Genomic DNA, 25747 nt, shown 5'->3' on the forward strand with positions numbered 1-25747 from the left:
TCACCCCTGATCCTGCAGCAGATTATAATTCAGGGACAGAGTTTGCAGACTGGAGGACTGGGTGCTGAGGACTGATGAGAGTATCTGGCAGGATACATTTGTGAGGTAGTTTTTTTCCAACCTAGATGTTAAAAGAAACATTTGTTTTAATTTCAGATGTTTCTATAAGTCTTCAGAGTACTTGCAGCAGTTATTCAACAACCAAAACCCCAAAACAAAACAATGTAATTCTAAGATATACCACTGATCACAAAACCTGTATATATCCAGACGGCATTTTGCTCTTCATATCTTAAAGTAGAGATAGTGTCTGTCTCCGAATCCAAACTGGAAGCTGGTTCCACAGAAGAGGGGCCTGAAACTGAAGGCTCTGCCTCCCATTCTACTTTTAAATACTCTAGGAACAACAAGTAGCCTGCAGAGCGAGAGCGAAGTGCTCTAATAGGGTGATATGGTACTTCTGATTTGGGATTACGCTGTGCAAGGAACATTACATTGGACTATTACCACTTCTACGGCTTTCCAGAGGACATAATAACAACTCAGGAATGCATGAAAGATGGCGCTGGGGTCATGGCATGCCGTTTCTCGGTTCTAAAATGTTTATGTATTGTGTTCATAGTGGTGTCCCTGCTAGCTTTAAAAACCCACTCTCTGTTGTGTATGAGTGACAGACGCTTCTTAACATCCGTGACTGACTGCTGATGCTCCCCTGCGTTAGTCAGTGATTGAAAGACTCCTGCCACCAATGGTATCGGTACAGGAGGAACTGCATCAACGTGATCCACCTAGGAATCCTTCGAAACAGAAGCGCTGGAGACGTGGATGTATATGCTGCACGCGCTCCGGGAAGTGTGTGCAGGTCAGTACTTGGATGACCCGCGGGTCTTGCAGCGATCCTGACTGTTTAGAATTTTTTTCTGCCCTCAAACAGCGCTGCCTTTTTCCTGTTTACCTGACGCCATCAGAGCACGCTAACCTGATGCAGCTTTATTGGTCGCCATGCCGACGGGATACAGGGGAGGTGGAGCAAATATAAACAACTTGCAATTACAGCATATCCAACCCACCACCATGGATTGGCAGAGAGTTAAATTAGCTGTCTTAAATGCAAGATCTTTATCAATAAACATATGTTCTTTCGGACTTTTTAACCATAGTTTTAACCGTAACCAACAAAATCGAGAAACTGAGATTACAGACTGCAGTCAACAAGTCTGTATGGGACAGCAACATTACACTGCTCACAGAGACTTGGCTGCAGCCATCAATTCCAGATTCGGCTATTGAGTTAGCATGCTGCACGGTCCACCGTCACGACAGGAACAGCCACCCCAGTAAGAACAAAGGACAGCTGGTGCAAAAACACAAAGACTGTAGACAGCCACTGTTCCCCGGATTTGGGAAAACACACTGGACAAAAGCCTACAGCAACATCCAAAAAGGCTACAGAGCAACCCCTCTGCCACATTTAGGTTGTCAGACCACATGTCCATGCTGCTGATCCCTGCATCCACGTTAGGAGGAGAGCCCCTCCAGCCACAAAAACTGTGAAAACCATCACAAGCATCACATCAGCTGCAGGACTGTTTTGAAAACACAGACTGGACTGTGTTTGAACACCAGGACCTCGAAGAGCACACAACATATTAACTTCTGTGTCGACAGTGTCACTGTGGACAAACGTCTCCGGGTGTATTCCAACCAGAAACCTTGGATGACTAAAGAGGTCCAGGTCCTGCTGAAGCAACGTGACGCCGCTTTCAGATCCGGTGATGGTACGCAGTACATTGCAGCCAGATCTGAGTTGAAAAGAGGCATCAGAGAGGCCAAGGCAGCGTACAAGAGGAGGATTGTAGACCACTTCAGCAATAACAACTCAGGACAGGTATGGAAGGGAGTTCAGCGCTTAACCAACTACAAGCCTGACAATATCACGTTGACTGAGTGCAACGCGGCGCTTGCAGACCACTTCTTTGCGTGCTTTGAAGTAAAGCGACCAGAAGCAGCAGCATCCCAAGCCTCATCGTGCAGGAATATGAGGTGAGGCGCACACTGAGGGCAGTGAACCCCAGGAATGACGCCGGTCAAAATGGGGTGAACGGAAGGGTTCTAAAAGACGTCTAACTGGCTGGTGTCTTCACTAAGATCTTCAACACTTCACTGTCCCAGTCCTGCATCCTGCTGTGCCTAAAGTCAGCCACAATTGTCCCACTGCCTAAGCGGACCAACATTAGCAGCCTCAATGACTACCGATATAATGAAGTGTTTCGAGAAACTAGTCTGACATCACATCATGTCCTGCCTGCCACCCACACTCGACCTGCTCCAGTTTCCATACAGAGCTAACAGATCAACTGAAGATGCCATTGTTACAACGCTCCACACCACCACCTCTCACCTGGAACAACAGAGGCGTTACGCCAGGCTGGTCTTTGTTGACTTTAGCTGTGCTTTCAATACAATACTCCCGGACAGACCGATAATAAAACTGATATCGAACTTCCTTCAACTACCTGCTGCTGGATCAGAGACTTCCTGTCAGACCGTGTACAGAGAGTTAGGGTGGGGCCACATCTTTCCTCAGCCTTAACACCAACTCTCCACAAGACTGTGTACTGAGTCCCCTACTGCACACTCTGTACACACATGACTGTGTCAGTACCCACCCAGACAACGCAACAACGCAGTGATTAAGTTTGCAGATGATACCACCGTGGTGGGGCTCATCTTTGGGGAAGACGAGACTGCATACAGAGCTTTATATGTGTGCGCGCATGCGCGCGCGTACACACACACACACACACACACACACACACACACACACGATGAGCAATGTAAATTTATTTAACCTGAGAATTTGGAGTTTACTCTGTGGACTGGACAAGCCATCAGAAAGCAGCTTCACTGCTGAATCCTGCAGCTTGTTATAATTCAGGGACAGAGTTCTCAGACTGGACTGGGTGCTGAGGACTGATGAGAGATCCTGACAGCATGCATTTGTGAGGCTGTTTTGGTCCAACCTAGATGTTAAAGGAAACACATTTGTTTTTATTTCAGACACTGAAATTGAAATAAAAGTCTTCCTTTCAATAAAATCAACAAACACCTGAGAGTTTTCAGTTGACAGTTTGGATTCTGCAGTCCAGCACAGAGTGAGATCACTCCTGAGTCTTGGAGGTTGTTGTTACTAAGGTCTAGTTCAATCAAATTACACAATGGGGAGTTAAAAATGTTTGCCAGAAATAAGCAGCTTCTGTCTGTCAGTTTACAGTCACTTAGTCTGGAGGGGCAAAAAAAAACCAAAACAGAAAGTTACAAATATTACAAATGGATGTAATTTGTTTTTTTCTTTCATGCTTCTATATATTGTTATTTATAAAAATCAACCTACAGAGCTGTGCTGGAGGTTTTGACCACTGGCAGCAGCCTCAGAAGAGCCTCTTCTGAAGCAGAGTATTTCTTTAGGTCAAACACATTGAAATTTTCTTCAGATGACAGTAGGATGAAGATCAATGCTGACCAGTGAGCAGGTGATAGTTCATTTGTGGAGAGTCTTCCTGATCTCAGTGATTTTTGAATTTCCTCCACTAGAGAACTGTCATTCAGTTCATTCAGACAGTAAAACAGATTGATGCTTCTCTGTGAAGAGACTTTTGTTATCATCTTTTTGATGTATTGGATTGTTTTCTGTTTAGGTTTTGAGCAACTGTCTTGCTGCCTTGGCAAACCTTGCAGGAGACTCTGGTTGGTTTCCAGTGAAAGACCCAAGAGGAAACGGAGGAAGAGATCTAGGTGTCCATTTGGGCTCTGCAAGGCTTTGTCCACAGCACTCTGGTAAAACTTTGTAGCTGCGTTGTCCTTAAATAACAGTTCAGACAACTTGGATTTAGATTGTGCATCAGAAAGCAGATTGACTCCAGACTTGATGAAGGTCAGATGGACATGAAGAGCAGCCAGAAACTCCTGAACGCTCAGATGGACGAAGCAGAACAACTTGTCCTGGTAGAGTCCTCTCTCCTCTTTGAATATCTGTGTGAACACTCCTGAGTACACTGAGGCTGCTCTGATATCGATGCCACACTCTGTCAGGTCTGATTCATAGAAGATCAGGTTTCCTTTCTGGAGCTGATCATAAGCCAGTTTTCCCAAAGACTCAGTCATCTTCCTCCAGTATTGATACGTCTCAGCTCCTCCATCATACTTGACCTTCTTCACTTTGGCCTGAACCACCAGGAAGTGGATGTACATCTCAGTCAGGGTCTTGGGCAGCTGTCCTCCCTCTCTGGTTTTCAGCACATCTTCCAGAACTGTAGCAGTGATCCAACAGAAGACTGGGATGTGGCACATGATGTGGAGGCTTCGTGATGTCTGGATATTGCTGAGGACAATGCTAGCCTGTCGCTCATCTCTGAATCTCTTCCTGAAGTACTCCTCCTTTTGTGGATCAGTGAACCCTCTGACCTCTGTCACCATGTGAACATACTCAGGAGGGATCTGATTGGCTGCTGCAGGTCGTGTGGTTATCCAGAGGCGAGCGGAGGGAAGCAGCTTACCACTGATGAGGTTTGTCAGCAGCACATCCAGTGAAGTCGACTTTCTGACATTAGTCAGGGTTTTATTTTTTTCGAAGTCCAGAGGAAGGCGGCACTCATCCAGACCATCAAAGATGAACACAACTTGAGGCTTGTCATAGTTATAGGTTGTTCCTTTTGTTTCAGAAAAGAAGTGATGAAGAAGTTTCATCAAGCTGAACTTTTTCTCTTTCAGCACATTCAGCTCTCTAAAAGTAAATGGAAATATAAACTGAATGTCCTGATTGGCTTTGTCTTCAGCCCAGTCAAGAGTGTATTTCTGTGTTAAGACTGTTTTCCCAATGCCTGCTACTCCGTTTGTCAGCACTGTTCTGATTGGCCCATCTCTTTCAGATGAAGTTTTAAAGATATCTTCACATTTGATTGTCATTTCTGTTGTGGCTGTTTCCTAAATACTGCTTCAATCTGTCTGATCTCATGTTCATCATTGATGTTTCCAGTCTCTCCCTCTGTGATGTAGAGCTCTGTGTAGATCTCATTGAGGAGTGTTGGATTTCCAGCTTTAGCAACTCCCTCAAACAAAACCTGGAATTTCTTCTTCAGATTACATTTGAGTTTCTGCTGGCAGTTCATTGTGTTAGTTTCTGTATTAAAAATAAACAAACAAAAACAAAACATAAAAACAAAACAGTAATAACACCAAGTGGAGTTTGCAGTAACAATGGCAAAAGTGATACCTCATTTTCAAAAGAGATCAGACAATGGGTAAAATCCAAATAAAAACAGAATCCAGTGATTTTAAATACATATTTGAGTACTGTCTGACTACTATCAGGCGCACTTAAAATGCTTTAATTTTCTCAAAAATCGACAGTGTGCCTTATAATCTGGTGCGACTTATGATGAACTTTGGTTGTGCTTACTGACCTCGAACCAATTTTATGTGGTACACGGCGCTCAAAAATCTGTCAAAAATGTTTTAGAACGACTTTGGTAAGCTATGAAGCCGCACCACTTGATGGATTCAGTGTTGCCAACTTAGCGATTTTGTCGCTATATTTAGCGAGTTTTCAAACCCACTTAGCGACTTTAATTCTAAAAAGCGACTAGCGACAAATCTGGCGACTTTTTCTGGTGTTATTGGAGACTTATTTATGACAACTTTTTGACGTGAAAGCGCGTATCGCTCTTACTCCAAACAAGCAGCGGTGCTGCCGTGGGCACCTCGCCCCTGCCAAAGCGCTCACGGGCGGAGGATAGTCCTCCCCCAGCTGCTATCAGGGCAGGAGATGTTCACGCCTATGCGTCCAAACTGCAAATGAATCGCGCATGAGCGAAGCCGCTCCTCCCGCACTGACTGTAACGCAGTCAATTCTTCTTTTACTCTTATGCTGTTTTGTGGATCACAAGGTTTAAAACTACTTATAAACACACACACACACACACAAAGTTACTCCACCAGAGTGCCTATTTTGGGTCACTTTGCTGGTCCAAGCCCGGGTGAAGGAGCAGGGTTGGAACTGACATTAAAAAACAATTGCTAAAAGAAATTTAATTTGTAGTTCTAAATAAAGTCTAAATGCATTTAGGACGGTTGTTTTACTCACTTTATGTCTTTTCCACGATGTTATTTCTCTCTCCAACAACATAGGTTACAATTACATTAGTATGACCAATTATGCAAATTAGGCGATGACGTCATTTAGCGACTTCTAGCGACTTTTAGGACAACCAATAGTGATTTTCCTTACTGAGGAGTTGGCAACACTGGATGGATTGTCTGAGTATTACGGCTACCGTAGTCAGGAGCCTCGCGGAGTAATCTGGGTCCTAAACTCCGTCACCTCAGGTCCCAAAGTCAAATGAACTTTAATAAAATGTTCAGCGTTGCGGCTTTACCAGGTGTAACAATTAAGTTTAACATCCAGGCATCCATGAAAACAGGATTTATTACATTTAACAGAGTTAGCAGTTAGCAGGAAGTTAGCTCGCTAGCTTCCACCTAAACATGATATATCATGTTCTGACTGAGAGATTTCTGAAAAAATTCAAACGTACAGCTCTGCTATCACTTCCAACATAAATGAAGACAGAAAACTAAACAGCAGTGATGTTTGTAGGGTTACTGAAGTTGGGCTAGCTGCTATATAATGATGTGCTACGTGATTGCTAGCGACACAGCTATGTTAGCATAGCATAAACACAGTGAAGCTGGAGGATGAACGCTAACTTTTTTCCACTCGATAAAAGTTAACGTGAGGGTTCCCGATGGTTAGGGACAAATGCGATCGCATGGCAGGATGCTGTAAACGGACCAAACTTCAGTCAGGAGAACAACTGAGATAATCCATCCACAATACCAGGTTAGTCATTAATATACTGCAGCAACATGGGAATAGAGCAGCTGTGATAGAATACAGCATTAATGAATCAATGGTACAGAAGTGGAGGAAGCAAGAAGAATGAGTTGAGTGAAGTTTGACTTATCTGACTGTTTTGTTTCGCTTAATGCGCCTTATATGGTCTGAAAAATACGGTACACATGTGTAATGGAGTTCTAATGGCTTCAGTTTTTAGACCTGTATTACATCCATTATTTATATTTGTGCACATGGCATGTAAAAACTTTACATCTGGGGATGCACCATAAAGATTTATATGAATCCTACTATCTAACCCATGTCTTTTTCATTGCTTAATTCGGCAAGACAATACCCAACCACATTATGAATGCATTCCAACAGCATGAATTCATAAAAGAGTCTTGGTATTAAACTACTTGATGTAAACATATACAATTGGGGGGAAATAATCATTTGATACCCTGCTGCATTTCTAAGTTTGCTCACTTACAAAAATAAATAAATAAAAGTGTAAATGATGCATGGCAGACCCGACCACATTGTCGCACTTTTAAATTTCTGGTGCTTATTTCTGGTTGCTGCAGCTTTCCAGCTGCCAGCCATAAGTACACAACAACCTCCTCAGACAGGACCCAGTATACTCTTAAATGCAGGGGAGTTGTGAAGAGCTGATGCAGCTCTGGTGTGTCAGCCTCCCTGCAGTGGCGCCATAGACCATGCCCTGCCACAAACAGTCTCAGTAGTTTGCATTTTAACAGAGAGACAGAATGTCAACCAAAAATCCAGAAAAAAAAAAGCAAAGTCAGCGCAGTCCACAAAGTTAGCATGTATAACTTTGTGTGTGTTTTCTCTGGATTTTTGATTGTGTATTACATTCTTTCTCTCCATGAAAATGAAACTTCCATAAAAATCTTTAAGTGAGCAAATAAATTCAGCATACTTATAATGACACTGATATGCTGAGCCTTAGTTTTTGTTTCGTTATGTTGATGCTGGTAGCGTCCCACTTCAGGTTTATTCTCCTGTTCATTTGGAGTTTTTCCCCCCCATTGTGTCCAGTTCATAGGTTAAGTCTACATCTCTGCATTAGCTGTTCCTCTGTCAGTTACTTCCTGTTTTACTTTGATAATCTCTCATGTTGTGTGCTTTGTATTGTGTTTTCCCTCCCTTGTCATATTCCTGATTTTTTCCCAGTGAATTTTCCCACTAGTCACATTACTATGTGTATTTATGGTATTTATTTGCCCATTGTCCTCTGTGTTCTGTGGTCCCTATTTCTGTGTGCTTCCATTGAGTCTAATTTAGTGGTCCAGGCTCCAGGCCCATCTTCTGTTTTTTGCATGTATTTCGAAAGACTTCAATATTAAACCTGTTTTGAGTTCATTTCCTTTTTCCATGAGTCCTGCATTCAGGTTCACTTCCTGCCCACCACACAGCGATCCATGACAGTATTATGGATCGCCGTGGCATCATTAGATGTTATAGCCTTTGTCATTTTAATTATGATCATTTGTTTCTCGGTATTGTAGAGATGTCTTACTGCTCTGGAGGGACTCAGCTAGTTTGTTGTGATTCAGTCTCCTCAGGAACTGCAGTGTGATCTTAAGAAAAGCTGTTCTCCTGATCCTGATCTGCTTTTCTTCACCAAAATCTCCCACCTCCTCGTGCTTCTTCTGAGTCTCTAAATAGTCAGAGTTTCCTTGACTCAAAACCCTCTGAATCATCTGCAGTTCATTCTTTACAAAGGCTATAATATTCTCCTGAAGTAACTGTAACAGAACAGACAGATTAAAACAGAACCACAATCAGGCAATGTTGGAGTTGACAACACTAGTCTTAATAGCACTGCAAGGATCATCAAAACAGATAATTTTTTAGTGATTTTAAAGACTGTGAAAAATGTTCTACAATCACATACTGCAAATATGGAGTCCAAATCTTGAGGATTGTTATGGTTACATGGAAAACTAGCAGACTCGGTTCCGGCTCCAAGATCTCTGCAGAGAAATAAAACTATGTGTAATGTGTTGTCATAGTTTACATACAGTACCTATGGGTAGTTAACAGTAAATAATGCTTATCTATAGCAGAAAGATCTGGACGGTAGTTTAACTAACACAGTTGTGATCGCATGACCACCTGCAGTTGTGAGCAGCTGTCACAAAACAGACTGAACGCAGGAGATTTACATCTAAAAACGGCCAAGTTCACAGCATAAATAAATCAAAGGAAAAGAACACAATGTCTCACTTCAATGTTTAATAAGTATTAGTAGCTGGTGGACCCCAGCCACTAGAAATTCTACTTATAAAGCATTGTTAGACTATCAAGTTAATTAATTTTCTGTGCTTTCATCCAGTTGTCATCCAGGGTGGCCAATGCAAAAGATGTCCTTTATAATTAGTGCCTTTCATAGCAGACTTATGACAAATGTTACAGGGTTCACTTCCACCTTGCACTGTTTTAAGGAGTTTGATTTAGGTTGTCAGGGAATTTATTTAACCCTGTGAGGTCTGACTTCCTTCTGTGATTACCTCAACATTAACCCTTTGCTGTTCATTTGTTTTAAAATTCTCCAACATTCTGACAATCAAAGGACAAAGAAAGTATAAAGGTTAATCATGCTAACAGATAGACAACAAAATTTGAATGCCCTGTCCCACCACCTCTTCTCAGTTAGTGAAGCCTTACGTCTTTTTTGAGGAAGAATGTTCAAAACTACATGGTTCAGGCATTGAGTGACCACTCTTCATGGACACAGTGGACGTAGAATTGTCCTGATGCCTGCTGAGATACAATTAATGAGGATCAGAGGAAAAAAAAAACAAAAAAAACAAAACAAAAAAAAAAAAACACCACACACACACACACACACACACACTTCAGTTTAAAACAAGTCATCACTTGTTTGGATTGAGCTAGCACATGGGAAACCAGTAAAACCAGACTTGACTAATTCAGCCTCAACAGAACCACTTTCCATTCTTTATTCCAAGTCCTTAATTTTCATCTACTTTTGACCATCCTTAGGATGACTCTTTGTACACCACTTAAAAACAATACATTTGTTTTGGTTTTTTGAAGTTTAATGTTTTCAGTTTCATAAGTCAGATCATGAGCTTCATCAGTACATGAGAAATGTGTTTAAGGGAATGAAAGCACCATATAAACATGGGATTACCTTTTCTTGTTGGAGGATGCACCTAAGAGCGAAAACAAAGTGAGGATGAGAGTTTTTCCTAAATTAGCACTCCGGTTGAAGATTATTTTAATTATTCATTTTATTATTAAAAGTCCTCAACAAACAATAAATATGAAAAAGAAAATAATTAGGACTTACTGGAGTTATTCATTTTTGGATCCATCAGGTCATCTGCATGCTGCACACTCTGGCTTCTAAGGAAACTTATCTGAGTGGGATAGTTGCAAAAGTAGTACGTTAGATTCATACAGCATTGGAGACGCTTCTTATGCCCTTTGAGTTCTAACACCTTATCAAACCAGTCCAGCAAGTGCAAGTAGAAACAGAATTGTTGAGTGGTGTTCAAATGTTAACTGAAATGTAGTAAACGGAGAAGCTAGCAGGGTGCATAATTATAAGAGCTTTAAAGAATTCACAAGACAAAAATGAATACTTTAGAAGCTCCAGGGCAAAAAACAAACAAACAAAAAAAACCAAAGGCTAAAAGCCAAATTCAGTTGAGCACAAAGGTGGCATGACAAAGAAAAAGTGAAAAATACGTAAGACTTGCACAACGTAAATGTTATAGGAACATTATTCACAAGTGGACACAATAACCAAAATTGAATATAATTTTAAAATTGTAGAAGTTTATCACAATTTAAAAATAATTAAAAATAATTATTTTAAAAGTTTAGGAACTTAAGTTAAGCTTTCCAGAACTTCAATATTTTTATTACATTTGAGATTTACCTTTTGACTAATTACACTAACATGTTTTATAAAACAGTTAATTGATTAGTTACATTGCAAACTCCTGGTTTAAAATGTACATGTACTATACCTGTCATGTTTGAGGTTTTCTGACTCAAAACGCAGACTCGGAATCCAAGTTCAGTGCGTTTTTGTTTTTTCCAATTAGAACATCAAGTTGTCAGTGATAGCAGAACCTTCAAGCCGTCTGATCCATAACTCCTCAGCTACAACACTCCGCCAGTTCAACAGATCCTTAATCCTCCTTTTTAGGTAACTCACACCCCAGGTCCAGATACCTGCACAGAAAGAAGCAGAAGGTAAGTTGCAGTCTCTCACAGAAAAAGCAGACAAACATTTCCATACTCCAGATGACCAGAATCAGCTTTTTGGGATTTCCTTACCTGGATGATTGAGCATGCCTCAAGACATGTCCATACTGAGGCACCAATCTCACTAACAGGTCTTTATTAACAGTCTGGCTTTAAATGGACGTCTTCCTCAAGCCTCAGTAGTGAGCGGCAGATCACAAGTTCAGAAACAGGTGGGTTAATCACCTCAGGTACCCAGGTGTGCCCAGGCTGGCAGGAGTAGGCAGAAGATCCGCCTCTAAAACACAGGGTGTGGTTAGTGCACCCACACAACACAGACAGATAGAAAAAGAAAGAAAAACCAGAGTGAGAGAGGGCGGGGGACATCCAGGAGGACCATGACAACACAACTCTTTTGGTTCGGTTATTTTGCTTGGGTAACATACTGTCATGGTCCCTGTGCCTGCCTGGTCGGCCCAGTGAGGCTACATGTGTTTGTTCTGGTTTCTCTCTCTCTCTCTCCTCCCTGCTTGCAACGGTCTGCCTGGGTGGAGCCCATCATGGGCTCCCGCTTTTGGTCCTCGCACTTCCAGTAATTACTCACCTGTGATTCATCAACCTGTCTGTCTGCCGCTTCTTAAGGCAGTGGCTGTGAGCCCTTCGTCGCTGGACTATTGTGTAACACTCCTTAGTGTAATTCTGGCCTTTCCAACATTTCGAGTTCTATTCATGTTTTCCTAGTATTAAACACCTTGACCCTGTATATAGATTCTCCTTGCCCTGTCTTGAGACCCTGTTTCCCAGAACCTGTATGTGAGTGTGGCAGTTTAAGTGTGGCATGTGAGAGGAGGAGGATTTCCATGTGGAGTGAGTCGACCAGCAGTGAGCTGTGTGTGAGAGTGAAGACCCTGTTCCCCTGACTTTCCCCGTGGACCCCTGGGATCCCTGGACCCCCTTTTCCCCACTTGTATATAGTGCACTTGGTGTTGTGTTAATAAGGAACTGTTCATTGTGATTCGCAGTCTGTGGGTGAGTCCATCCTGCTCCGTCATGACACATTCATATTCAAAATAATGACTCTGAAATTTCTTATAGTCCAGTTATTGCTTCAAAAAACAAAATCAAAACAAGATTCTGTGCTCTGATACAGCAATCCAGACTTTTGAGCAGTGTTGGTCAAGTTACTTGAAAAAAGTAATCAGTAACTAATTACTGATTACTTCCCCCAAAAAGTAATCCCGTTACTTTACTGATTACTTATTTTCAAAAGTAATTAATTACTTAGTTACTTAGTTACTTTTTAAAAACACGATTTACAACCTGAATAGGTGATAAAGCGATAGATCTTTCAGCCCAATTCTACTTTTTCTGCATAATCCATCATACAAAATGTAATCAAATGGAAATGTCTCTTTTTAAAACTTGTTTTATTAGTTTTAATCTTTTAACTTTATGCATCAAGCAAAAATTAAATTATATGCAGCATTCTCTGACTGGAAGAAATGTGTTTAACATTTAAACCTATTTTCTGCACATTCCAGCACATAAAATAAAATATGTTTTTGTGTTTACACTCACTCTTTCAAATAGATGCAAGTAAAACACAGCAGAAAATAAATAAAATCAAAGACTAGCGGTCCTGTTGCTCTATTTTCACCTGTAAAGCAGGACTGGGGTAGGCGGAGGTTTACCCTGGTGCAGGTGTGCCGCAGCGGTCAGTGGAAGAATCCGCGAGTTTCTCTGTGAATTTCACATTACGTCGTAGCGCACTCGCTGCTTGCTTGGAAGTTTAGGGGTTTAAAAAGAAGTTTTCTTCCCACGCAGTGAACAGTGGACACTAATGTTTTTGTCACTTTTTATGGAATCAAACTCAAAGTAAGGTCAGTACTTCCACGCTTTAAACGCTGCACGCTCATACTCTCTCCCGTACTTGATATATTATCCATTGTTGATCTGCACACAGCTGTTGTCACGAACGTCGCACTCGCTTACGTCACTGTCATGAGACATTCTCGCAAAAAATCACGGTTTTAGTAACGCAGTAACGCAGCGTTCCTACGGGAAAGTAACGGTAATCTAATTACCGTTTTTGCAATGGTAATCCCTTACATTACTCGTTACTTGAAAAAAGTAATCAGATTACAGTAACGCGTTACAAGTAACGCGTTACTGCCCATCTCTGCTCTTGAGTCTCTAAGGCTACGTTCACACTGCAGGTCTTAATGCTCAATTCCAATTTTTTGATCAAATCCGATTTTTTTGTCTGCTTGTTCACACTACAAATAAAATGCGACAGCAAACGCGCTCTAGTGTGAACGCTCAAAGCGGCCCGCATGCGCAAAAAAAGATATCACACACAACGCGCTCTGTTTAGACCCAGAGCAAACAGTATTGTTTGACTGATGGCCCTTAATATAAAGACTTGTTTCGGACTTTACGTTTCCCAATTTTGCTTTAAGTCGTAAAGTTATTTTGTTATTTACATATGGCCTAATAATGATCCTTATTGCTGTTTTAGAGGAGCGGTGCTTCAAAGGATAGTTGCAGATTTCTGTCAGAATCTGCAGATTTCTGTCAGAATCTGCAGATTATACAGTACAAATAAAATGTTCACGTTGTCTTCCCAACAGTTTCACTAACATCTACACTGGATGGCCAGGAAGCGTTCGCGATGTCTTCTCCGGCGCTGATAATTGGCGTCTGTCTTGTGTCAGTGACGTAAAAGACGGATTTAATGCGACATGACCGTTCAAACAGCAGTCGCTTTCTAAAACATCGGATATGTATCGGATTCAGTACCACATACGAAAGTGACCCAGATCGGATTTGAAAATATCGGATTTGTGCCGTTCACACTGTCATACCATGACCGGATATGGGTCGCATAGGGTCAAAAAAATAGGATTTGATGCGCTTTCGCCTGCAGTGTGAACGTAGCCAAAGTTCGCCAACAGTTTACCAGCATCCAGACTGCTGTACAAATGAATAATGTCATCTTCAGTTCTTGGAATAATTGCTGTAGTAGATGCAGTGCATAGATCAGTCCAAACCTAACCAAGATATTGATCAGCAGTTCTTGGGAGATCTTCACTGACTGGTAATGAACTGGGTCTAGACAGTAATCAGCAGAGGTGAGAAGTAACGAAGTACAAATATTTTGTTACTGTTCTTAATCTATCCATTTTCTACTGCTTATCCAGGGCCAAGTTGCCGACAGCAGCCTAAGCAGAGAAGCGCAGACCTCCCTTGGCTTGCCGAAATAATCTTTCCAGCTTGTCCTAGGTTTGCCCCAGGGCCTCCTCCCAGTGGAACATGCCTGGAACACCTCATCCAGCAGGTGCCCAGAAGGCATCCTTGTCAAATGCCCGAACCACCTTAATTGCATCCTTGTGGCAGAGTAGCGGCTTTATTCTGAGCCCTTTCTGGATGGCCAAACTCTTCACCCTATCTCTAAGGGAGAGGCCAGCCACCCTTCGGAGAAAGCTCATTTCTGCCGCTTGTATCTGCAATCTCGTTCTTCCGGTCACTACCCACAGCTTGTGACCATACGTGAGGGTAGGGATGTGGAACGACCGGTAAATTGAGAGCTTCACTTTTATGCTCAGCTCTCTCTTCACCGTGACAGACCAGTACAGCGTCCGTATCACTGCAGCTGCTGCACCAATCCATCTTCTTCCCTTACTTGTGAAGAAAACACCGAGATACTTAAACTCCTCCACTTGGGGAGGAGGTTCCAGGTCCCTGACCTGGAGTGGGCACTTCACCCTTTTTTCCACTGAAGACCATGGACTCAGATTTGGAGGTGCTGATTGTCATTCCCGCTGCTTCACACTGACATGAGAACTGCTCCGGTGCGAACTGGAGGCCACCACCTGATAAAGCCAACAGAACCACATCATCTGCAAAAAGCAGGGATGAAACCTCCCACCACCTGGCTTTGCCTTGAAATTCTGTACTAATAATCTGAATCAGTGACAAAGATTGTGTGAACACAGTTCAAGAACACAGGTGTCGAACTCCAGGCCTCGAGGGCCGGTGTCCTGCAGGTTTTAGATGTGTCCCTGATCCAACACAGCTGATTTAATGGCTAAATTACCTCCTCAACATGTCTTGAAGTTCTCCAGAGTCCTGGTAATGAAGAAGAAACGTGAGCCGACATCAGACCTAAGGCCACCTTAAACTGTTTTGAATAATCACCTTAGTATCTTGTTTATCACCCATAACAAAAAGTGTCACTGCCTGGTCGTGGCAGTCGTTTGTCTCTGAGCCAGAGAGAGGACGTCCATCGCATTTGACTTTTACTCCATTGTCTCTTCCCAGAATCTAATTTCTTTGGTTTTTTTGGTTCCTGTCTGGCAATGGTCCAACAAACGGTCTCTACATTGGTTAAAATTAAAATTATTTTTATTTTTCCATTTCATGAGGACAGTCTTCTTAGCAATGGATAAAGCAGCGAGAGCCATGTGGACTGTACTCATCTCCACGGTGACATCATCTAAGTCACCCGAAAAGCAAACTGAAGTGGAGGCTGGAATGTTACTTTAAAAATCTTGGATAAGTTTGTGCATATTCAACACCAGAACCTAAGAGCATGGATGTAATTTTTAGGTGTATTGCCTTCATAGTGCTAACAGTTGTTAGAAGAAGTAAAACCCATCCTGAACATCCGTTGATCTGTATAGTGCACTCTATGTATTATTGTATTAACTGTACCAAGGGATGTAAAAGAATTTGTACCACACTTGGTGGTGTTTGTAATTTGACTTGATTAGGCTTAAATTTCTTTTTTACTATAGATTTGATTTGTTGATATTCTAAAAATCTATTCTTGTTAATCCCGTATTGTATAACTAATCTGTCAAATGGAATAAAGTCTGTTCCTTCGAATATATCTTCCAAGTATTTAATTCCTTTACGACTCCAGTCTGGGAAGTTAATCATATTATTGTTCTGTAGTATGTCAGGGTTGTTCCAGATGGGCGCACGTTTGCTTGGGATTAACGGAGACACCATGCTGTCAGAGAGGAACTGATGTTGATGCTTTTGAAGCATATCTGTTATTTGATGTTTGAGCTAATGAATGGTAGGTCTGAGATCTCTAGAATAGAATAGAATAGAATAATCCTTTAACTGTCCCACAAGGGGAAATTTGGTTGTAACAGCAGTCAGAAAGACACATACAGTGGCTTGCAAAAGTATTTGGCCCCCTTGAACTTTTCCACATTTTGTCACATTACAGCCACAAACATGAATCAATTTTATTGGGATTCCAGGTGAAAGACCAATACAAAGTGGTGTACACGTGAGAAGTGGAACGGAAATCATACATGACTCCAAACATTTTTTACAAATAAATAACTGCAAAGTGGGGTGTGCGTAATTATTCAGCCCCCTGAGTCAATACTTTGTAGAACCACCTTTTGCTGCAATTCCAGCTGCCAGTCTTTTAGGGTATGTCTCTACCAGCTTTGCACATCTACAGACTGAAATCCTTGCCCATTCTTCTTTGCAAAACAGCTCCAGCTCAGTCAGATTAGATGGACAGCGTTTGTGAACAGCAGTTTTCAGATCTTGCCACAGATTCTCGATTGGATTTAGATCTGGACTTCTCACTCACCTCTCCCTCTGATCACCTATCTCATAATCTAAATCAATCTAGCTGTTATATCAGACTAAACACTAAGACTTTTTTATAGTAAGGGTAAAATTGAGCCTGACTTTTTTTTTTGCATCTTGCATGTTCTCCCCAGGTACTTAGGATTCTACCAACAGTGAAAAATAAAGATTGTGAATTTTTGATTGTTTACATCTTTTTTTTCCTTTTCTTTTTTTTACCTTTTACCTTATGTCTAAATTTTATTTTGCCGTGCTTATTATATTTTATTGCTGCTATTGTTCTTGTGCTATTGTAAGGTGACCTTGAGGGTCTTAAAGGCGCCTATAAATAAAATGTATTATTATTAGTAGTAGTAGTATTGTAAATACTTGCACAAATAACAAACATAAGAAACAATTAAGCAGTGTATATAAGCATGCATTTCTTGATTGTTATTAATTGATTAATGGCTAATGATTTATAGAACTAAATTGGAAGCTATGTTTTATAATATTTAAGTCAGTGTCTCTTTATAATAAAAAAAAAGCTAAAATAATTAAGTTTCATAACCCCACATATCTTAAAATGTCTTACTGATTTCAACTCATTTTGAAATGTTTTCAGCAAATTGCAGGTGAGTCAAATGTCTGACGTGATGATTTTGTGATTTTATAGACATATGTATCTCTTATTTATACAGGGAAGGGGCACTACAGTGTCAGCACATGGATCAAATACTAATGTTTGAAAAGAATGTGGCTTTACTTTTCCACCTGAAATTTAGACGTGCCGATGAATCTGCTGGGACTTTGCGCTCAGTCTGTTCTGGAGCATGACGGACCCCACCCTGGTGTAGCCGGACACTACTTCAGTTTTCTGCCCTTTACTGTCAGTATCAGCATAATTTTTGCCCTTCCTTCATTGATTTTGTGAGTAAATAGTTTCTTCTTGCAATACGGTTTGTTTTCCTACAATTTCTTGCAATTCCTTACCATCCTAGCTTTAAGGTTTAACGGATATGGAGAGGGGTGTTAGGGGCTTATTTCGCTCAAGGCTGATAATGTGGACAAGATAGAAAATAACACATTTTGAGGGGTTTTTTTCTTGAGAATGACTTCCTAGTAAGACTTATTGACGACACCTTATTTGTGATACTATAGTATCACCTAAACTTTATCAGGAATGAGGAAACCATGTTTGGCTCCACTCACAAAACTGAGGCAACTAAAAACTAAATATGATCCTAAAATTGTTCACCTGTTAAAATATGTTCATTATCTGTAAAACCAACTGAGAGTGTTCAGTCTTGATGTGAAACAGAAAAGAGGAAATTTAAGCTTTTCCTCCTTTTAGGTTTTTTAAGCACTTCATCTGAACATGAGCAGAATTGATCATTTTCAATTCTGAAAGGAAATACACTGAAAATGGAAAGTAAATTATAATGGGTTAGGCTGTCTTTACCAGTAGAGTTCAGTTGTTTAGTACCAGTTTGATGGGGCATCTTGTTCAGTACTTGGGTTAGTACTACTCAAAATAATCAATTTATTTTAAATACTATGTACTCACATTAAATAAGTTGCACTAAATTAGTCATCTTAACCCTTTCAAGTGTAGTGGTCACTACAGTGGACAGCTATGTCCACATGTGTTTTGTTGTTATAGTTGCAACACAGCGGACGCTTATGCATCATCTCATACATTGTGAAATACTCTGTGAAAAGTTTGGGTGTCATCCTCGACAGTACTCTTTCAATTCACACATTAATAATGTCACTCGGTCTGCATATTTTCAATTGTGCAACATTAATCGTCTCTGTCCTTTTCTCACCTCACATGCCACTGCCATTCTTGTCCACAGCCTTGTTACTTCCCGGATTGATTATTGTAATTCACTTCTTTTTGGTCTTACTCAAAAATCCATCCACAAGCTTCAACGCATCCAGAATTCTGCTGCCCGTATCATCACCAGGACCCCTTCTGTCCACCACATCACTCCTGTGATGGCTTATCCCACATAACCTCTCCATTCGACTATTTTAAATTTGTTTATGTCTTATGCTTTTATGATTGTATAAACTCCTTGCTTTTATCTGGCTTTTTACTCTACTGTGTACAGTGACTTTGAGTGTTTTGAAAGACGCTTTCAAATAAAATAATAAAATGTATTATTATTATTATTATTATTATTATTATTATTATTATTGTGTGATCAGTGAACTGTGGTACATTCTGAGATGTGATTTTCACCCAGGTGTCATCCACATCCCTGAACCAATGACTTGCTGGTGTTCCAGGGTAGGATAGCAAAGCCCTCTTTTCCACTTCTTCCATGTACAAATTGGCCACAGTGGGTGAAACTGGGGAACCCATGGCACACCCGTGTTTCTGCCTGTAGTACTGACCCTTGTATGTGAAACAGGTGGAATGAAGACACAGTTCCAAAAGCAAACACACCTGGTCAATGCTGAGAGTGGTCCTGTTGTTGAGGTTGGGGTCATCCTGTAATCTCTTAAGAACTAACTACTTTGTAAGAGATTACAGGATGACCCCAACCTCAGCACCCTGAATTCAGACATACTTTGTTTTTCATGTGCATGTGCCATCATGGCCTCTCTTTGCACTTTTTGTAAGACCATGTATAGCAATGGTTAACTGATGTTAGCATCATTTGATTTGTGCTCTGAAAGCTTTGTTATATTTTTGTGATGTTTACTGTTTATGCTTTTGCTTCCTTGCAAGTAAAATAAACACGTTGAAACTTGTTACTCGGTGTGTCTCACGAGAATTTTTCTAACATTTTGTTCCTTCAAGCCGAATTTCAACATCTCTCCCGTTTATCTCTGCCAACGCTGACCGATACCGTGCACGGGGGAGTCTGGGTCTCTGGGTCTGATATAAGACCTCTGCCTGTCCCTCGTAAAGTGCCATGTGAAAGTGAGGCCGGGCAGCGGGAAAAGACACCAGAGAGAGAGGGAAATGTTCTGGGACCATCATAAAACCTGTACAGGTAAGTTAAAACCTCTATTTACGGGTCAGGTTTTGTCCAGGGAGTGATGTTTGTCAAAGAGCAATTTGCCAAAAAATGAATATCTGTGTTTAAACTACTGTAAATGACGTGTTGGCCTAGAATATGTGAAACATATGTCAAATGTATTCTCATGAATGATATCAACTCATCTTGAGCTACACATACAGCTCAGCACACAAGGTAGAAGCCACAATCAGTTTTTGGCAAAGTGACTCTTATCTATCCTTTATTTATTTGTCAGTGGACCGACACATCAAATTCACCAGGGAGGATATGAAAAGTGGCAGGTTAGCTTTCTTAGACTGTGAGATTTCCAGTCTGACGTGTACCGTAAACCTACACATACGGATCAGTATCTAAGGTTTGACTCTCATCATCCACTGGAGCACAAACTGGGTGTCATCAGGACGCTACAACACAGAGCGAACACCATCCCCACTGACACAGCAGCCAGGGAAGCAGAAGATGATCACATCAAGAAGGCCCTGAGTAAATGTGGTTATCCCAGCTGGACTTTTGTCAAAGCTGGGAAGGCACCTAAAGAAAACTCCAGCTGATCCAGGAGAGAAGGACAACCGCTGCCTAAGAGAAAACCCATAGTGATCCCGTATGTGTCAGGAGTATCGGAACAGTGGTTTTTAAACCCCAAAACACGCTGCGCCAAAAACTGGTCCACCCCAAGGATCGGGTCCCCCGACACAAACAGAGTAACATAGTGTACGCTGTTAAGTGCCAGGAGGATTGCCAGGATTTATACATCGGGGAAACCAAACAACCTCTGGCAGAGCAGATGGCACAACACAGCAGAGCTACCTCGTCAAGCCAGGACTCTGCAGTCTATTTACACCTACAGGCCAGTGGACACTCTTTCAACGATGAGGATGTACACATCCTGGACAGGGAGGAACGCTGGTTTGAGGGCGGAGTCAAAGAGGCATCTCTGAATCGAGGAGGCGGCCTAAGGGTACATTTCATTTCATTTCATTTCTTTATTTATTTCACACATGGTTCAACAGTGTTTCTTTTCCTACATACAAAACCTCCTTCCCATTAATATAACTCTGCACCCATGGGTGAAAAGGAGCAGGAAGAAGAATAAATTCTTGTTAGCACCTGCCCCCTATCTGCAATCCAAATACTCTTACAAGAGGGCGCCAATACCCCCCAAAAAACCCTCTAACATGTATCTTTATGTAACAATGCAAAACTAAACAACAAATCAATATAATCAGCAATATACAGCATTAAATGGCAATGAAAAATTTTCTTCCACATTTAGCCCTAATTACTTTCATGTTCTTCATATTGATTTATCCTTTTAAGTATGTAACACATTTTAAAACGGTGCATGTTTGTACAACTCTTGAGATTATCTTCGAGAGAATTCCATATTCTTATACCTTTGACTGTCGGACACATTTGCCTTTGTGTGGTCTTAGCAAACTGATGCTTAAAGTCAAACTTCCTTCTACTGTCCCCACTTCCTGAACACAATACAAACAAACTTTGTAACTTAAGAGGTAATGTGTTATCTGTCACCATCTTACAATGCTGTGATTGCAGCCATTTCCCAACTCTCTGTGAATGGTACATATTGCATATTAACGATCATGGAGCTGACCTCACAGCCCAAGTATTGAAGATGTGTGTGTGTGCTACTAAACTCATACCTGCGAAATTAGAACTGATATTTCTCATGCAGTGGTGGCTGGGAATTTCCCACAAGGACATGGACTCAGCTCATGTAAAATAAGGGAGGAGCAAACTTATAAAAGCTTCCATGACAGCCTTCTTTCTAAATCATTAGTCTGAGTGCACCGTGTACTGTCCAATCTGTATCCTCTATAAAAAGAAAAAAAAATGTCCTCTGGGAAAAGCTTTACTGTCAATAAGGTTTTGGCATAACTCTTTGACAGTGAAAGAGACATAAAGGAAAATGTATCAGAAACAGAGGATTGTGTTGAGGAGGACCCTGATTTTGAAGAATTCTCATTTGATGAGAATGAGAGTGTTGACCCTCCGGCTGGCTCTCACCCACCAGCAGAAGCAATCCCTTCCAAAAATGGAACGATAATTTGGTCCCTTTTCCAACTCCAACAACAGGGTAGACTTAGTGCTGCTATTGTTATCAAAATGTATCCAGACCTCACCAGATACGCAGTGAACCATGTTGAGGACATCAAGTCATTATTTGAGCTCTTCATGACACAGTCAACTGAAAATGCTGTACTTCAGATGACAAATTTAGAGGGGACGCATGTGTACAGGGACAGTTGGAAAGACTTGGATGTAACTGACTTGAAAGGCTACATTGGCTTGTTTGGCAGGAGTTTACAAGTCAAAAGGTGAAGCAACAGCAAGCCTTTGTAATGCTGAGACTGAAAGGGCAATATTTCCAGCCGCCATGTCTCTCAGGACCTTCCACGTTTTGTCCTGTGTCATACATGACAGGGAAACAAGGCAGGGCCGATGAGATCATGACAAACTTGCAGCAAAAAAGTACGTGTGGAACAAGTGGGCACAGCATTTACCCCTGCTGTACAATCCAGCCCCACATCCGACTGTTGATGAGTGCTTGGTTGCGCTTCGTAGCTGCTGTCCATATCGGCAATATATGCTGAGAAAACCTGCCAAATATGTGTTGTGTGTTCTTTTTTTCTCGCAGAAAGAGAGCTCAGGTCCAGTTAAAGTTAAACAGATTTATTGCTGTTGAAATAATAATTCATTGGAAAACCACAGTCTGCATCGGTTTTCTGTAGCCAACTCACGGAAAATAGATGGCCCTAACTTAACGGTACCCATATTTATAAAAGAGAATATGCGTCTACCTGATTGGTCAAAAACCGTTGAGAAGGGGCCATGGTTTAGCCTTAGCCCCCCTTATTGACGGCCTGGTTGTGCTCTGTTCTGCTCCCTCAGCTGCAACTTCACCTAGGGATGGACACACACACACACACACACACACACACACACACACACACACACACACACACACACACACACACACACACACACCTGTTACCCAGTTTCATGCATCTGAGGCAGCATCTATCTCGAGGGCTTTTGTTTCTTGACCTTGCTCTGGTTCACTCCTGCATTCTTGCACACAGCCTTCCATCATGTCTGCACAAACAACCCTCAATAATAATAACTTTTGTACTAGTTTGAGTGCTCAGTAAGTAACTATTTAAAGTGATCTACAGTCCCCATATCATTTGCCAGCACAGGTCTTGTAAACCAAACTTTTCGAATGCTCACATGTGGCATCAAAATATGTGCAGCATGTAATGCACAGTCCAGCTTTGCCTGGAATATGCACGTTTACACAGGTAAATCCCCTGGTGAAGCACCTGATTAGAAACATAATTAGAAAAATATTGGATGAAAGATTTTGAAGATGTGCTAAATCTAAAATTAAAAGTTTGACCTGATGGTGGCGCTATAGAAAAGGTCATGTCATCAACAAAAACCAATAGGGTTCATCCACTTGTGGTCATTAATGTTGACAGTAATTTTGAAAATATTTGAATGCAAACTTTTCAAGATACATTTATTCTAAATTAAAATTCTGGCCCGATGGTGGCGCTAGAGTTTCATTATCAAGGGGCTATTTATGTATTCAATAAATAAACAAAGTGCCTGACACAAACACTTCCTCATCAGTTATATGCAAACCATTTTCTGGAGGCAAATATCTCTTGGGGGTAAAACGTGTTAGTAATATTTGAGGAGAATATGAGGGTTAATGTCGCAATCGAAGGTCAGACTCACTCTTTCTTCTGATTGGTGTCAACCCTACAAAGCCCTCCCTCCTAGCGCCCCACGTGGCTTTCCACTCCTCTGATTGGGACGTCTGCCTGCCCCTCACATGGCCTCGGCCAATCGGGTGCTTTTGTCCTTCTTACTCGCGTCATTTGCGTTAGCTCTAGTGCTACTTTCCAACATGTCGGCTGTGTGTGTGCTCCCCATGTGTTTACGGGCGAGCCGGGGCCTCCTTCGGCTCAGGAGCGCGGCGGCGGGTGCCTCCGCCCCAGCCATGGTGGACGTCATCCGGACATTGTCCACGGACAAGCCGCCGGCCGCAGCGGGGAGTGCGACGGGCGGGTTAGCTCAGGCGATCCTCCAGGAGAGACTCCAGCAGCAGCAGCAGCCGACACAGGTGCGCTTCATTTTACAACCTTAACAGCACTCAGTGGCGTCGGCGGGGGCAACTGTACTAAGTAGTAGGTCCGACCGTGAAACCCCTCCCTCACGAGCCGCCTTGGTGATGTAAATCAACTCATGAACGAACATTTCCAACCTTAGCTCAGACTGACAGCTAGCTTACATAAAGTTCTTTTCCTGACCCACGCGGGTCCAGACGGACTAAACTGTGTGTTTTGTGGGGTTTGTCGCGACACACGTGATCTTCACAAATGTGACGTTATGACGGCACCACCCCACGCGGGCTCAGCTGTCTGCTGAATGAATGAACCCGGCATTAACTAGCTAGCCAGCATGCTAATGTTAGCATGCGTTTATCTAGAGTCTGGCTGTAGCAGCACAGCTTACCTGAGTCTGGCTCACGTGAGTGTCCTCACAGTGTGTGTACATCTGAGCATAGGTGTGACAGTGAGCGTGCAGCTGGCACTGCTGTGGTTACCTGCCCTTCACCTGCAGGTGTGTGTGTTTGTAGGGGCACAGCTTGATTTTATCTGCGGGATAAATCGCGTTAGCAGCCGAGGTTTGTTTCGCTCTGAAGGTCAGAACAGACCCCCACCCTCCTCCTCCATGTGCAGCGCAGATGTGGTGTCTGGTCACGGAGGAAGCCACCCACCACGTGACTCCTAACCGTGTGTTTCCCACAGACTCCAAACATAAAACTGTGACATCTACAGACGAACTGTAAAAAGGATTTTAGTCAAAGACTGAGTAATTGCCACTACACTTCTTCCCAGCAGCGGATGCAGGAAGTTCTGAAATCTGTTAAAATCCATGAATTTAATTGGACACGAAGGAAATCAACAGCCTTCCATTAGACCATTTTGGTTTCTGTCAGTCTGTATAACATTTAAAAATGCACACATTCACACATCCATGCCTGCGTGTGTGAATGCTGCTGAGGAACACAAATGAATGAAATGTTAAGGTTGACAATCTTTGCTGACGTATGTTGAATAAAATAACACTGATGAGTGGAAACTGAATCGACTCTTTAACTGCTGGATTCCAAATCAAATTGTCCCATAAGTTTTCAGTTAGTTTGGCATGCTCCTGATGAGATGATGGACGGTGTTTTAGGGGTGATCTCCTCCCAGACATGGACCAGTGCATCTGTGCGTGCTGCAGTCTGCAGTTCTGTTTTTCAGCATCAGGTGCATGAACCTCCCAGAGGTTCTCCTTGGGTTCAAGTCTGGGGACCATGAGTGTCATCATCTTTCAGAAACTCACTACACACCCCGGCTACACGAGGGCCTACTGCAGCAGCATCAGACCTGAGACTGGGTTTGAAGACTTTATCCAGCTAAACCAGTCATGCTGGATGAGCCTGAAGGTATCGTAACGTTCACCGCTGCGTCTCCAGACTCTCACCTGTCTCCTGTGCTCAGTGTGAACCTGCTCTCATCCACCAGAGCTGGACTGTTGGTTGTGGTGTCCTCTGCTGCACTGTGCTGTGAGCCCGGGCCCTGCTACATGCGGTCTGATTCTGACAATCTGCTCAGAAACATGCCAGAGGAGCATGATGAAGGCTGCTATGTAGCAGTCATGCAGCGCTCCTCTAATGCCCTGCACAGCTCTCCTCGTCTCCTCCACGCTCTGTCGACTGTGCCAGCACACACACCAAACCGCCTCCTGTCAGTTTATCTTGTTTCTGTAAATTCTCTTTTTGGGAATAAAGTTGTTGGGTTTTTGTTTTTTTTACAACACAAGGAAAAACATTTCCTTGTGTTAAACTGACTGAAGCTGACGTCTCTAACGCTCTCCTCTCAGTTCAGACTGA

General features: G+C 42.1%; 2 protein-coding genes across 2 annotated transcripts in view; one reads left to right on the forward strand and one right to left on the reverse strand.

Moving 5' to 3' along the window:
* Positions 1 to 25693, reverse strand: LOC109204945 (protein NLRC3-like). The gene is given in 14 exon segments (XM_025897928.1): positions 1 to 121; positions 2853 to 3023; positions 3110 to 3283; positions 3395 to 4977; positions 4980 to 5179; positions 8439 to 8667; positions 8817 to 8895; positions 9590 to 9682; positions 10080 to 10101; positions 10239 to 10308; positions 10924 to 11131; positions 11237 to 11441; positions 22596 to 22698; positions 24319 to 25693. Coding segments are annotated over 10 exon segments (2697 nt in total). The 5' UTR covers positions 10264 to 10308; positions 10924 to 11131; positions 11237 to 11441; positions 22596 to 22698; positions 24319 to 25693.
* The window catches only part of timm50 (translocase of inner mitochondrial membrane 50 homolog (S. cerevisiae)), a 38185-nt gene continuing 36066 nt past the window's right edge, over positions 23629 to 25747 (forward strand). Inside the window, exon 1 of the mRNA XM_003448947.5 lies at positions 23629 to 23926. Within this exon, the coding sequence (XP_003448995.2) occupies positions 23636 to 23926 (291 nt within the window). The 5' untranslated portion in view covers positions 23629 to 23635. The remainder of the gene's footprint in view (positions 23927 to 25747) is intronic.

This window comes from Oreochromis niloticus, linkage group LG14 (genome assembly GCF_001858045.2).
Source record: "Oreochromis niloticus isolate F11D_XX linkage group LG14, O_niloticus_UMD_NMBU, whole genome shotgun sequence".
NCBI classification, from domain to species: domain Eukaryota; kingdom Metazoa; phylum Chordata; class Actinopteri; order Cichliformes; family Cichlidae; genus Oreochromis; species Oreochromis niloticus.